Source organism: Mustela nivalis (genome assembly GCF_964662115.1).
Source record: "Mustela nivalis genome assembly, chromosome: 19".
Classification (NCBI taxonomy): domain Eukaryota; kingdom Metazoa; phylum Chordata; class Mammalia; order Carnivora; family Mustelidae; genus Mustela; species Mustela nivalis.
In genome coordinates, this window is record NC_139038.1 from 17,328,996 (window position 1) to 17,343,740 (window position 14,745).

The window sequence follows — 14,745 nt, forward strand, 5'->3', positions numbered from 1 at the left end:
ATAAATAAAAGAAAGGCAACTCGAGAGGCCGCTTTCGAGGGCCTAAGGACTACAATTCCCAGGATGCCCCGCTCCCCCACCAACCGGATCTCTAATGGGAACGGAGTGGGCCGGTCAAGAGGGAGGCAGCCGGCCAATGGGTGAGCTGGAACGAATCGAAACCCAGGCTGATTGCGCCGAGGTTGGTTGGAATCTTTGGCGCCTTGGCTTTAGTGGTGGATACTTGATGGGCGGGAGCGGCGACCAATGAAAAGGCGGGGAGGGGAAGCCAGGGGCTGTGGGCGGGGAGAGGCGTTGAGTAGCAGCAGGTTCACCCAATGACGGGCGGAAGTCGCGGGAGGGGGCCGGCCGAGGCGGCTAGAGGCGGGCGGCGGTGGGCGGCGGGTGTGTGCCATGGCGGAGCCGGGGAGGAGACGGGGCCGCCGGCCTCGGGGCGGCAGTGCCGGGCGAGGGGCTCGCGGGTCCCGGGGCGGCCGGGGGCGTCGTCCTCGCGTCCCGCGACCTTCCGCCCCGCGCAGCCTGGACTCGGAGTTGGTGGACTTGGTCAGCGACAGCGATGAGGAGGTCGTGGAGGTCGCCGCGGCGCGCGGCGCGCTGGACTCGGTCGAGGTCCCTCCCGCGGGGCCCTCAGGGCCGGCCGCCCGCCGGGACGACGGCCACGGCGACAGCGACAGCGACAGCGACGGGGCGGACGCGCCGCCCGCCGGAGCCGCGCGGGCACCGGTCAGGCGGCGGCGGCGGCGGCTGCTGGGTCCGGGGGAGGCACCGGCCGTCCCGGTGTACTCGGGGAAGGTGCCGCGGGGCCGGGGGCGCGGGCTGGGGCGCGGGCTGGGGCGCGGGCTGGGAGCGGCCGCGGTCGGGCCTCTGGGGCCGGCCTGGGCGGACGAACGGGAGGAGCCGGCGGTGGGGCCGGGGCCGCAGGGCTGGTGGACAGGTTTGGGGGATCTGGGGTTCCGGGAGCGGGAGTGTTGGGAGCAGCGAGCGCGGCTTCGGCGCCGGGACCCCGGATGCTTCCGAGAGGGCCCGGCCCAACCCCTCGGGTCGGGTCGGGAGATGGGGGCCCACGGCGGAGGGTCCAGGAGGCTGGGGTCATGGAAGTTCAGAGGAGCTTGGGGACTGCAGAGGGTGGGGTGAGCCGGGGTCGGGGATTTCCCAGGACTCCGAGGCGGGGGCATGGCTAGCAGCCTAGTGAGGGGCAAAAGAAGAAGGAAGCTTGCGTGCTCGGAAGGTCTGGGGGAGAGGGGTGTAGTCGGAAGGGCACTCCGCTCTGGACCTTGGGCAGGCTGGCTGGGCTCCTACCACCCCAGAGCCAGAGACGACTTGGACTCCGGGGCTGGACGGAGGAAAGAGTCCGCTCGCTTTCCCTTTCACGGGGACTGAGGCCCTTTTGTCTTTACAGGTGAAAAGCAGCCTTCATCTCATCCCAGATGACCAGTCCCTCCTGAAACTCTGTCCCCCGGAGGAGGCCGAGGAAGGTACGCGCCGGCTTCCGGGGAGAGGAGCCTAGTGCTGGCTTCTCTGAGGAAGATTCCTGGACTTTACAACCCTGTGGCCCATTTTCCCTGAGGCTCAGAGGAAGGGGATGGGAGGGCTGACTCCTGCATCCTACCCAGAGCAAAGCTCCAGTCCCGAATCCAGATGGAGCGTTAACCAGGAGGCGAAGGGAACGCTGCCAAACCGCCCGAACCCCCAGCCGATGGGCGCAAGAGTGTGCTAATCTACCGATTTCTAGGCCATCTCCAAAGATTCTGATTCTGCAATCCTGGGGGGCCGGGGAGGAGGAGCTGTTGAGAATCTGTAACATCTGGGTACATCGGCAACAGGTTCCTTGGGAACATTCTGGAGCCAGCGTGGGGTTCTTTGAATCTTATCAGGGCTGCCAGCCTTGGTCCTCCCCCAGGGAGGTGGCTTTTGCAAACCACCCAAAGGCAAATCAAGTTTGATAAGGAAGTGATCCAGTGGGCAAATGCAGACCTTGGACCAAGACGTCTACACCATGAGCAAGCATGGTAGGATGATCAGGAGCTGATTTCGGAACCAGCTGGCCTGGGTTTGAATCTCCGCTCTACCCTCTGGTAGCTAGCTGTGTGGCCTTGGGCAGGCTCCTCTCTCAGTGCTTCAGTTTTGTCATCAGGAAGATGGGGAGAACAGTGGGTCCGTGTCAAAGGATTTTGGTGAGAGTTAATCAAAGAGAATGCGTCGAGAGCCCTCTCTTGGGTTACATTGATGCTTTAGGGCGGTCCCTGGAGTGGACGGAGCCGTTCTTTGTGTGGTGCTGTCCTGGGCATTGTGGGAGGTTTGGCAGCATCCTGACCTCTACCCGCCAGAGGCCGGTATCACACGCTCCAACCCCCTCTCCCCCTCACTGTGACAACAGAAATTGTCTTGAGACATTGCCACATGTCCCCTGGGAGGAGAAATTGCCTCTGGTCGAGAACCACTGATCTCGGACTTTGTTTTGATCTTGCTTTGTTTTTGCAGTATTTATATGTCTTTTTGTGGTTAGTGATGATCCTTTGTGGGTGGCTAACAAGATGGGAAAGAGCCTCTGTGTTCTAAAATAAATCTCTAGTTTCCCATTACAAGAAATCCTAGTTACAGTGAGGGATTTAAAAAAGGTCTTCAACATTATAGAGGTATGGAAGGCACGATGCGATAGTGATGCCCACATGGAGGAAATTTGAGAAATACGGGCTCAGAGGACCTGCACCTACCTCTGCTTCCTTCTCTCTCTGTGCCCCGCCACCTCCTACCCCATAGTCTTGCTCTGCCCATCCAGTCAAGTACAGGAAGGACATAAGAGGAACCTTTGTTCGTTTGTTTGAAGATTTATTTATTTGAGAGAGAGAGCACACAGAGGGAGAGGGAGAAGCAGACTCCTTGCTGACCAGGGAGCCCAATGTGGAACTCGATCCCAGGATCCCCAGGATCATGACCTGAGCCCGAGGCAGACGCTTAACTAACTGAGCCACCTGGGTCCCCCAAAAGGACCATTTTTTAAAACAATGCCAGCATCTGGTTTGAGGTTTGTTTTATCACATAACTAAGTAGTACATACATGTGTCATAAGGAGTGCATGCGCACTAGGTAAATACGTGTCTCCTAGGGTGTGTTTATTTTGTACTTGTGGGTGCAGCTGATCAAAAAAGTGAGAAGAGATTAAGTGAACCGTGGTTTCGCTGGAGCGGGTCCCACTGGGACTGTCCACCCTCACCACGCGGGCTCCTGCCTTAGAGCGCGACTCACAACTTCCGTCCGCTCTGCCCGACTCCGGCTCGTGCTTTTCTCCGCGGCAGGCATTTCCCTGGGACTCACGCCCTTCCAGCACTTCCCCAGCGCTACTGCGTGTGTGTGTGTGTGCGTGTGTGCACGTGTGCGCCTGTTGGGGCTCCTCGGTCTCCTCCTTTCCTGGGATCTCTGAAGCCCCTGGCCTGCCTCTGCTTGGCCTCTTGCTGCCCTCCCTTCCTTGACCTCGTCCGCTTCCTTCTCTGTCCCCAGAGACAGATCTGGCAGATTCCAGCAGTCCCCATGCTGAGGAGGCCCCGTGTCCAGAGTCTCCCTGGAAGAAGAAGCTCAGGAGTAAGGATGCAGAAGAGAAGACAAAGGAGGTGTTTCTGTGAGTGACACGGGGCACTGCCCCCCTGCCCCCCACCCCAGCAGAAAGGGAGCCCAGGGCTGGGCTGAGGTGGGCAGGATCCTGGGGGGCTCCTGGAAGGGGAGGAGAAGGGATGCAGCGAGTGGAGGGAGCCGCGGGCCCAGGTGAGGAATGAGGGTCTTGGGAGGAGCGCTGGGCCCTCGGGACCGCCCCTGGGAGTGGAATGTAGCATCCTGGCTTCTGACAGGTGTGGCTCTGGGGATGGCCCTTGTGCTTCAAGCCCGGCTGCCTGTCTCCTTAACTAGCTCTGTGGTTCACGTCCCTTTTCTAGAAAATGGGGATAATGGTGGCACCTGTGTCAAAATTTTCGCGTAGATTAACACTTGGCATGTAGTAAGTACTTGGTGTCCATTGGATGTTACCAGGTACTCACCTGGGAAGTGACTTACCTGTAATGTTAGGCATTTAAAATACATAAATGAACAAATGAAGGAAGGAATGAGTGTTAGGCCTTTTCCTTGCCAATATTTAGGTCCTGGAAGTATAGAAACGAGGGTTCAGATTTTCCTGACGTCACCCCCCGTCCGCAGGATGGTGTCGCTAGAAGATGCTCCCTTTTGGTCCGAGCTCCCCCGCTCTTGCTCCACAGCGGTCCATAGCTCATGAGGGGGCTGCTGGGTTGGGGCCCCTCCTCTTCCTCCCCCCAGCCCTCTCTTCTCTCGGCAGGGTTCAAGACACCTCTCCTTTGCCTTCACCTCTGCCACGGACCAAAAGCAGAAAGCATACGCGGGCACTCCAGAAGTTAAGGTGCCAAGGGCAGGGGGCTCGCTGGGCTAGAGAAGGAAAGTTTGGCGGGTGCCGCCCCCTGCCTGACCCAGAGTCCTTTCTGTACCCCAGGGAGGTGAGCAAGCGCCTCCAAGATCTCCGTTCCTGCCTGAGTCCCAAGCAGCGCCAGGACCAGGATCACCAGCACCAGGAGGATGAGGTGGTCCTGGTGGAGGGTCCCACCCTTCCGGAGAGCCCCCGACTCTTCCCGATGAAAATCCGGTGCCGGGCTGATGTGGTCAGACTGCCCGTCAGAATGGCAAGTGTCTGGAGGGCCTGTGGGAGAAGGTCCCCCCGAGCTGTAGGTGGGGCGAGCGCGGTGGGTGCGCACGGGGGGACAGTGTCCCCTCCAGGCCCCCAGCCCCGTGCCTTCGCTTCGCTCTTCCCTTTATCCCGGGGGTCTTTTGCTCACCCTCCCTTCTCCGGCAGGCCGCCCACCCATCCTTCAGTGCTCCGGGCAAGCGTCCCGAGAGGCTTGGCTGCTAGCCCCCCCCTCCTCCCTTCCCTCGGACCCCGTGCTCCCCATGAGCACTTGCTTCGATGGCAGCCTTCCCCACACGGGTGTCACTCATTCATTCGGAGCTCCCCCCGCTCCCCGGTGAGAGCACCGTGTTTGTAGCGATGAGCCCGGTGCCGGAACAACGGTGGTCACGGAAGCGACCATTGGTTGAGCCATAACCACGCTTCGGAAGCAGCTAAACCAGACGGCGCAAACACGCAGCCCGTGGCTTTAGAAGCGCATCTTTGTTCGGCCGCCCTGCAGATGTAGAAGGCCTTTATTTATTTGTTATGAAAGATTTTATTACTTGGGAGGCAGAGAGAGTGCGTGTGCTGTTGTATGGGCCAGGGGCGGGGCAGGAGGAGAAGCAGATCCTCAGAGAGCAGGAGCCCAATCCCAGAACCCCGGATGGATCATGACCCGAGCTGAAGGCAGACCCCCTCACTGACTGAGCCCCCCGGGCACCCCTGCAGAATGCTTTTAAAACACAAGAGCTCATTGCCACCGCTTGCACCAGGAGTGGTTTCCTGGCTTTTCTTACCGAGGCAGACGTAGCCGCCCCGGTCTGCGAGAGCTGGGGACCTGTCCAGAGCGGTCCGTCGCAGGGGCGCACGAGGTCCACTTTGCTGTGGTCTGCACCATTGTCCTTTTCCCTTCTCCAGCCCCATACAGACATGGCTTTATTCTGTCCTTCTCCAGGGAAGTCTGTGGCGCTCGCCGCTGAGGAGCTCAGCCAGTAGCCAAGGCCAGGGACATGTCGGGGTGGGGGGTGCGGCAGGGCATGTCAGGAGGTGGCCTCCTCTGCTTCTTGTCCCCTCCCCAGTCGGAGCCCCTACAGCGTGTGGTGGACCACATGGCCACCCGTCTCGGGGTGTCCCCAAGCAGGATCCTCTTGCTCTTTGGAGAGACAGAGCTGTCCCCTACTGCTACTCCCAGGACACTAAAGCTCGGAGTGGCTGACATCATTGGTGAGAGGAAAGCGGGCAGGCGGAGCCTGGAGGAGGCCTTCGCTGCAGGGAGGGGTGCAGCGGGCCCGGCTTCCAGGCCCCGCTCACGCCTGGCTTCCTGATCCTCCTTCCCGCAGACTGCGTGGTGCTAGCAAGTTCGCCCGAGACCTCACAGATGTCCCAAGTGCTCCAGCTGCGGGTGCAGGGAAAGGAGAAACACCAGACGCTGGAAGTCGCACTGTCTCCGGTGAGTGGGAGGCCTGGCTGTGCGTGCCTCTCCCCGGCCCTCTGTCCTCCTGTCCCTCCCACCGGTTAACACAGGGGGCTTCCCTCTGGGGTCCCGCCCATCCTGGAGCCTGGCAAAAGCCCGCTGTTCAGCTTCTCTCCCCCACTGTGCCAGGAACCTTTGCTCTGGTCTCCTGACTCCTCCTGCGTAAAACGGAAAGGCCCCTTGTGACCGTGAAACCCGTCAGAGTAACTGCCAGGCTTCTAAGCGACAGTCCCCATGCTAGAGAGAATCCACGGTCAGGGTTGGTGAGTTGCATAGCCAAGTTAGATGGAAACTGCTGTTGTTGCCTGCCTTTAGCTAGCAGGGACGCGTGTCCTGAGAAGGGGGGCGACTTGCAGCGTTGGTTTCCTAGGCTTGTGTCACAGAATGTCCCAGGCCAGGTGGCTCACCCAAATGTATTCTCTTGAGGGCCTGGAGAGCTGGAGTCAGACACCGAGGTGTCGCAGGCCCACACTCCCCCAGAGACCCCAGGCAGAACCCTTCCTGGTTTCTGGGGGTGGCCTGCCGCTGAATCACCCTGGTCTCTGCCTCTGTGGTCACGTAGTGTGGTCCCTGTGTGTCTCTGCGCGTGCGTCTTCTTGCAAGGACATCAGTCGCTGGGGCCCGCCCTCACCGAGTGTGTGCCTCCCTTTCACCCGATTACATCTGCAAAGACCCTGTTTCCAAATAAGGTCCCTCTCGCACTCACCGGGGCTCGGGACCACAGAGGATCTGTAACACTTGCCCAGGGTCAGGCATCAGTAGAGTGGGAGAGCCTGGCCTCCAGCTCACGTCGTCCTCACTCCGTGTTGTGGTCTGCGCTGGCTGCGTCGGGTGACAGATGCTGCACTGGGATGTGAGGAACTGGGGGCTTGCAGAACCTGCCTGACCCAGAGCCCACATCCTGAGCCTTGGGCTCCATGGCCCAGTCCCCTAGAGAGGAGCCCAGCTGTGCTGGCTTCTTTGTCCACTCGCCTTCCCCTTGTGGTCTCCCTGTCCCAAGTCCTCTGTCCGACTCTACAAGTTCTCAGCCCCTCCGTTCAAATTCTTTTTTTTAAATAAGATTTTATTGTATTTAAAAAAATTTTTTTTAAAGATTTTATTTATTTGTTTTGACAGACAGAGATCACAAGTAGGCAGAGAAGCAGGCAGAGAGGGGGAAGCAGGCTCCCCACCGAGCAGAGAGCCCGATGAGGGGCTCGATCCCAGACCCTGAGATCATGACCTGAGCCCAAGGCAGAGGTTCAACCCACTGAGCCACCCAAGCACCCCTAAAAATAAAAAAAAAAAAAGATTTGTTTATTTGATACAGAGAGGGGCAGGGTTGGGGGAGAGGGACACGGACAAGCCGACTCCGCGCCAAGGATGGAGCCTGATACGGGGCTCGATCCTATGACCTGAGCCGAGACCCAGGAGTCAAACACTTAACCCACTGGCCCACCCAGGTGCCCCCTTAAGCTTTGTTATTGTTTTTTAAAGATTTTATTTATTTATTTGACAGAGATCACAAGTAGGCAGAGAGGCAGGCAGAGAGAGAGGAATCAGGGTCCCTGCTGAGCAGAGAGCCCGAGTGGGGCTCAATCCCAGGACCCTGAGATCACGACCCGAGCCGAAGGCAGAGGCTTAACCCACTGAGCCACCCAGGCACCCCTTAAGCTTTGTTTTTAAGTCATCTCTACACCCAGTGTAAGCTCAAACTCACGACCCCAAGATCAGGAGTCGCGTGCTCTCCCGACAGCCCGCTAGGTGCCGCCCCCTCTTTTCAAGTTATTAACCTTCATTTTTTCCCCCTCTGTCCAGGACTCTCCTCTCAAGAACCTCATGTCCCGGTACGAGGAGGCCATGGGACTCTCAGGCCACAAGCTTTCCTTCTTCTTTGATGGGACAAAGCTTTCAGGCAAGGAGTTGCCTGCTGATCTGGGTATGGAATCCGGGGACCTCATCGAGGTCTGGGGCTGAAAGCCCCCCTCCCTATTTGGAGGCCCTACCTGGACTTGGGGAGAACAGCTGCCCCTTTTGGCCCTATATGGGTTTATCCTTAAGCTGATGCAAAATTGAGCAGTGACCTTCCCCCTCCATTGACCCCGGTTTCAAGCCTGGAGTTCCCTGGTTAGCTAAGTGGTGGTTGTTGCCACCCTGGGGGGACTGTGACTCCATCTGCGTGGTCTGTTGCATTGGCAGCCCCCGGGACCCAGAGAATGTGTTCCTCACCCCCAGCCTTTCCTTCCTCAAAACGTCTGTTGTACGAAACTGCTCCATTTTAGAGCAAGTGGGGGTGCGGGGGTGCGGATTCCAGGCCTGGGATCTCTGCCTGCCTGAGACCCGCAGCGGCCCTCAGCGGGTTCGGGTGAAGCTGGCTCGAGGCACACGCGTGCTCTGTGGGGGGACTGAGCCGGCTCACACAGACGGTCACACAAGCAGGGCGGATGGCGGGTCACCCTTCTCTACGACAGTGTGGATTCTCAGCCTCGAATGTCTTCCTCGCCCCAGCACCCCTGAGAGCCAGACTTCCTGATGCACACGCGTTGTTAAAGGCACAATAGAGCACATCCGAGCTTTTCTGTGTGGCTCTCGGGGTGCTCGTCCACGAAAGGCTTCTCCGGGCGTAGGGCGCTGTCTTCCCTGTTTCCTGTCGCGCCGAGCGCCCGTTTCACTTTGAACATGAATGTATCCTTGTCAGATGTGCTGTCACGTGGGGGGATATACTTCTGCGACACGTGGTCTTACTCTGCTGCAGACCTTGGGCTGTTTCTTCTCTTGTTCAACACATGTCGCTCCTCCGTGCGCTTCGGTGCTGGGACCGCTCCGCAGAGTCCCACCCATTCTTCAAGGGGCAGACAGCGGGGTGCCTCCAGCTCCCGGGCTCGTAAACAAAGCCACGATGACATCTTCCGTGGGTCCCTTCCATGCTTGCTTGGAACGTTCTCCAGCATAGCCGCCGGGCATGGGAGGACAAGTCAGACTGGTGAATTTCCTATGGTTCTACCGAAGCTTTCTTCCTGTTGGTCATTGAGCGTCCCCTGGGGGGTCCCCACCAGGGCTTGTTGCCGCCCTGCTTTCTCGTTGTTGCCGGTCTGGTGGGTGGAAGGTCGTGGCGTGTTTCAGTGTCCGTTCATCTGATCGCCAGTTACTGGGGAGGATTTCTCTGTGCACTGCCCTGATGGGTGCAAACAGCGCTCAGGACGGCACTCGTGTCTGGTTATTGAGGGGGTGCCCTTCACCAGGCAGAAACACTCCATTTTAATGTAGGAGTGTGAACTGTTTTGTGCTCTCATTTGTTGCTTTTTGTTTTCTTATTTAAAAGTAGTTTAGATGGTTTATGTTTCCTGCCGTGAGCTTGTCAGCTTGTCCTTTAACCTTTAGGCCGCGAGCTAGGGCTGAAGTCCAGTCAGTAAAGCCCAGTGTGCACGTTGGCTGGCATTGTCTCCTGCATGATGAGCCAGGGGTTCTCCTTGGTCGATTCCGGGCTGCACTCGTTGCTGAATATTGAGTGGTACTTTTAAACCGTTTGGTTTCACCTTCACATGTGAGATCCAAGTTTTGTTTTCACCCCAAAACGAGCCAGTCTTCTCAAGTGCTGTCTACTAATAAAGCCATCAGTAGTCCACTGATACGTGGTATAATTTTGGCAAAAGTATGTCACTTTCTAAAACCTTTCGTTGGAATACAACATTCCTTTGACCTTACAATATGAGAAAAACAAAAAGAAGCCTGTATAACATTTAAATAATCCACAATATGGTATAACTTTCATGTTTTTTTTTTCAGGATCTTTTATATCCATTAATGTTTGGACACATTAAAAATGTGTATTCAGTCTTAGCCAATAAATGGGAGTATACTCCCCTTGTGTCTACTTGAGGATTTCTGTCTTTGTGGCCCTCGTGGGACCCCTGCTGTGGCCCCACTGACTGAGACCACGAGTTGTCCCCTTGCCTCCATGCCTCCTCCTTCCAGAGTCACGGGACCCCCGGTGAGAACAGCTCCTGGCAGTCTGTGTCGTGGCCGGGGGCCAAATTGGCCTCGTGGGTAGAAGTCGGGGAGGGATGCGCCTCACAGGGTGTTTCCAAAAGTGGCCAAGCGCGAACCCCTCTCCTTTGGTTTCTTCCTGCTGCTGACAGGAGGTGATCTTGGGAAAGGAAGCCACGTGGGACAGGACAAGGAGAGAAGGAGCCCAGGTCCCACCAGCCCCGCACTGCTGACCTCCAGGCTTTCACGGGAAGGGGACATTCCATCCTGTGTAGAATCCGTGCTCTCTGAGGATTTTTAGCCCCAGGCTGTGTCTATTGCAAGCCGTATTGTAGAGACCCCAGTTTGCTCAGGTTTCTGTCCAGGAGTGGACTCGCCAGTCACTGACTGCTTGCCCCTGTCTGCTCTTTCCTCGGTACCTGCCAGATTGCTGACCAAAGCGACTGGACCTCCAGTGCTAGAAGATCCCAGTTTCTTCTTCCCCAGCACTTAGGCCCAGGAGGAGATGAGAAATACAACTCATTTTATTTATTTTTTTAATATTATTTTAAAAATTTAAAATTTAAATTTAAAAAAAATTATAGAAAAAAAGATTTTATATATTTATTTGTCAGAGAGAGAGGGAGCATAAGCAGGCAGAGGCAGAGAGCGAAGCAGGCTCCCCGCTGAGCAAGGAGCCCTATGTGGGACTTGATCCTGGGACCTTGGGATCGTGACCTGAGCCAAAGGCAGCTGCTTAACTGATTGAGCCACACAAGCATCCCTATTTTTTATTTTTTAATGATTTTATTTATTTATTTGGCAGAGAGAGCAAGAGAGCACAAGCAGGGGGAGAGGGACAGGGAGAAGCAGGCTCCTGGCTGAGTAGGGAACCCAATCCAGAACTTGATACCAGGACCCTGGGATCATGACTTGAGACGAAGGCAGGCGCTTAACCGACTGAGCCACCCAGGCACCCCTAGAAACCACTCATTTTATTTTTATTTATTTATTTTAAAAGATTTTATTTATTAAATAGAGATCACAAGTAGGCAGAGAGGCAGGCAGAGAGAGGGGGGAAGCAGGCTCCCCGCTGAGCAGAGAGTCCAATGCGGGACTCGATCCCAGGACCCTGAGATCATGACCTGAGCTTAAGGCAGAGGCTTTAACCCACTGAGCCACTCAGGCGCCCTGAGACCACTCATTGTGAAAGAATTTGTGTGTCTTCTATGATGAGAAAATTATTCATCCTTTTGATCAAAGGATCACTTGGCAGGTGGTCTTTTTTATTTCGTTTTTAATTTTTATTTATTTTTAAAGATTTTATTATTTGAGAGAGAGTGCACAAGCTGGGGTCAGGGTTGCAGACAGAGGGAGAAGGAGAAGCAGACTTCTCACTGAGCAGGGAGCCTGATCCAGAGATTATGACCTGAGCCAAAAGCAGACACTTAGCCAACTGGGCCACCCGGGCGCCCTTCCAAAGAGTTTATTTTTAAGTCTTCTCTACACGCAATGTGGGGCTTGAATTCACAGCCCAAGATCAAGAGTCGCATGCCCCATGGACTGAGCCAGCCAGGAGCCTCATTGGGTGGTCTTTTTAAACTCTCCTGAAAACAAAACAAAACAGAGCAAACAAATCTCTCCTAATTAGAAACAAACTTTCAAAGCTAGAGTGGGCACACTCGGTGCCACATCACCAACCTCGGTACTTTTCATGATCTCATTCATCCTTCAAGCGCCTGCAAGGTCGGTGGTGGTATTACTCCCATTCCCCAGAAGAGAAAAGGAAGTTCAGAGCAGTGAATTCGCCCCAGACCTCCCTGGCACCCAATGCAGAGCCAGATGGAAGACCGGGCGCGCCTGACCTATGACGAGAGCAGCGCTTCTCCTACTTGAACCCTTGAGCCCGGGAGCTTGTGAAATGCACACGTGTGGTCAGCATTAAGCCATGGGGCCCGAGACGCTGCATTTCCAACGAGCTCCCAGGTGTTCCGATCAGGTCGCTGACCACACTCGGAGGAGCAAGGTGCAGTTGTTTTTCCCCCGATAGCTTCACAGCTTCCTGTCTCCCGACCCTTGTCATTCCTTCTGTGAGGTCCCCCCGTGGCACTGGTCATGTTCTCTTGTGTGCGTCCCAGCTCAGCCCGGGACCAGGGGCTGGCCTAGCACACTCTTCCATGCATTGGTCTCTGCCTCCCCTGCTAGACTGTAAGCTCCTTGGAAACAAATACTGTGATCTTGTTCTCCGGAATCCCCAGCTCGGTGTCAGATGCCTCTTAGCCCCCATATCTGCCCCATCGCCCACCCAACTCAGCTGCGCCAGATGAGCCGTTCCCTTCCCTCTCTCCATCCCACCCTGGAGCAAGCTGCTGCCCGCAGCCTAGTCCAGTGCCTGACAGGTCAGGTCATCCAAGTACAGTGCACCCAAAGGGATCTTCTCAAATGCAAGTCTGAGTTTATTTTGATTTTTTGAAGATTTATTTATTTGAGAGAGAGAGTGTGTGTGTGTCTGAGCGGGGGGAGGAGCAGAGGGAGAAGAAGACCCCCTGCTGGCCAGGAGGCTGCGGTGGGGCTTATCCTAGGACCCTGAGATCATGACTCGGGCAGAGGCAGACCCTTAACAACTGAGCCACCCAGGTGCTGCCCATATTTCTTTTTTATCTTTTTATTTTTAAGATTTTATTTTTATTTGCGAGAGAAGAAACACAAGCAGGGGGAGAGGGAGAAGCAGGCTTCTCCATGAACAGGAAGCCTGATGCCGGGCTTGATTCCAGGGCCCCGGCAAGACCTGAGCCCAAGGCAGATGCTTAACGACTGAGCCACGACTTTGCAAATATTTTCTCAGACTGTAGCTTGTGTTTTCTTTTTCACAGGTGCTATTTTACATGTGTTTGGATATCCGTCTCCTCCAGATAAGCCTCCTGAGGGTAGGGACTAAATCTGCTTTGCCTGACACCTGGCATAATGCCAGTCACATAGTAGATGCTCAGTAATCTTTTGTTGAGGAAATTCAGGGACTAGACTGTGATCTGAAATTCCTCTCGGCCTCCTTCCCTTAGACCCTCGTTTATCAAACATGAAATATCTTCTGGGGTGATGCCAATGAGGGGGTATTCATGACTTAAGTGGCTTCTGATAAGACCTCTTGGGGACCCCATGCTCTCCCCATGCGACTCAGTAATTTCAGTAGAAGGGTTTAGAAATCTGCTTGGAAGAGAGGTCTTTTGGGCACCTGGGTGGCTCAAACATCTGCCTTCAGCTCAGGTCATGATCCCAGGGTCCTGGAATCATGTCACACATGGGACACCCTGGTGGTGGGGAACCTGCTTCTCCTGCTATCCCCCACCCCCATCGCTCGTGGTGGGTAGCTCTCTTTCAAATAAATAAAAAATTTTTAAAGATTTTATTTATTTGACAGACAGAGATCACAAGGAGACAGAGAGGCAGGCAGAGAGAGAGGGAGGGGGAAGCAGGCTCCCTGAGGAGCAGAGAGCCCGATGCGGGGCTTGATCCGAGGACCCTAGGATCATGACCTGAGCCGAAGGCAGAGACTTTAACCCACTGAGCCACCCAGGCGCCCCTCAAATAAAAAATTTTAAGTGAAATTTTTTTCCTTTTAAAGACTATTTATTTATTTGACAGAGAGAGATCACAAGTAGGCAGAGGCAGGCAGAGTGAGAGACGGGGAAGCAGGCTTCCTGCTAAGCAGAGAGCCCCGTTCGGGGTTGATCCCAGCACTCCGAGGTCATGACTCGAGGCGAAGGCAGAGGTTTAACCCACTGAGCCACCCAGGAGCCCCTCAAATAAATAAAATCCTTTAAAAAAGTCTTTTAAAAAAATCTTTTTGAAAAAGGATTTTGCTTATTTACTTGAGGGGGGGGAGCACAGGCAGGGGGAGCAGAAGAGGGAGAGGGAGAAGCAGGCTCTCCGCAGAGCAGGGAGCCCCATGGCGGGGCTCGATCCCAGGACCCCGGGATCACGACCGGAGCCGAAGGCAGAGGCTTTAACCCGCTGAGCCCCCCGGGCGCCCCGGAAGCGCATTAATCGCAGCTGGAGTGTACGGTTCCGACTGTAGCTTGGAGACCGGAGCTGGGGGCACTCAAGGACCACCCCGAGCTATTCTTTGGTGCCAGGGCTCGGGTCTGGGGTCTCGGAGTCTACACCCGCAGCCAGGAGAATCCCGGAGGAGACCCCCAGAGGGCGCCAGGGCTTCGGTCTCGGCTGGAGGTGAGGCGCACCGCAGGGTCCGGGAGCCTTCCGCGTCCCCGGGGAAGGTCGGTGGCGGGCGGTCAGCGCGGGGAGCCGGACGCACAGGGACGGGGCCGGCCCCGAGGCCGCTGGGCCGCTTCCATCCGCTCCGCGCCCGAGCGCGTCGGCAGCGCACGCCGGACACGGTTTGCTCCAGTTCCCGGAGACCCGCGACTTCAGCACCGTTGCCGCCGCCGTTCTCTCGCCCGACCTCCGACGAGCGGCGCCCCGCGGGAGCGGCGGAGGAGCGCGGGGACCCCGAGGGCGGGGCGACTCCCCGCGGGGGCGCCGGCGTCGCCGGCGTCGCGGGCCCGGCCGGGACCCGCCCCGGTTGCCCAGGCGACCGCCCGGCCGTCACGTGACCGGGGCGCCGGCGGCGGTCACGTGCCCAGGGCTGGCTCCGGGCGCCGTCGGC

General features: G+C 56.6%; 1 protein-coding gene across 2 annotated transcripts; it reads left to right on the plus strand.

Annotated features, from left to right (window-relative positions):
* The first annotated feature begins 365 nt into the window (after positions 1 to 365).
* On the plus strand, positions 366 to 9,990 carry NFATC2IP (nuclear factor of activated T cells 2 interacting protein). Of its 2 annotated transcripts, none has more exons than XM_082714631.1 (8): positions 366 to 792; positions 1,400 to 1,475; positions 3,499 to 3,616; positions 4,322 to 4,402; positions 4,493 to 4,679; positions 5,743 to 5,887; positions 6,004 to 6,113; positions 7,935 to 9,990. In XM_082714631.1, exons 1-8 carry the CDS (start codon positions 394 to 396, stop codon positions 8,091 to 8,093), a joined length of 1,275 nt encoding a protein of 424 aa, XP_082570757.1. In that variant the 5' UTR covers positions 366 to 393; the 3' UTR covers positions 8,094 to 9,990. The 2 variants fall into 2 exon arrangements, with proteins under 2 accessions (XP_082570757.1, XP_082570758.1); XM_082714632.1 differs by having other exon boundaries at positions 366 to 723.
* Positions 9,991 to 14,745: the final 4,755 nt, after the last annotated feature.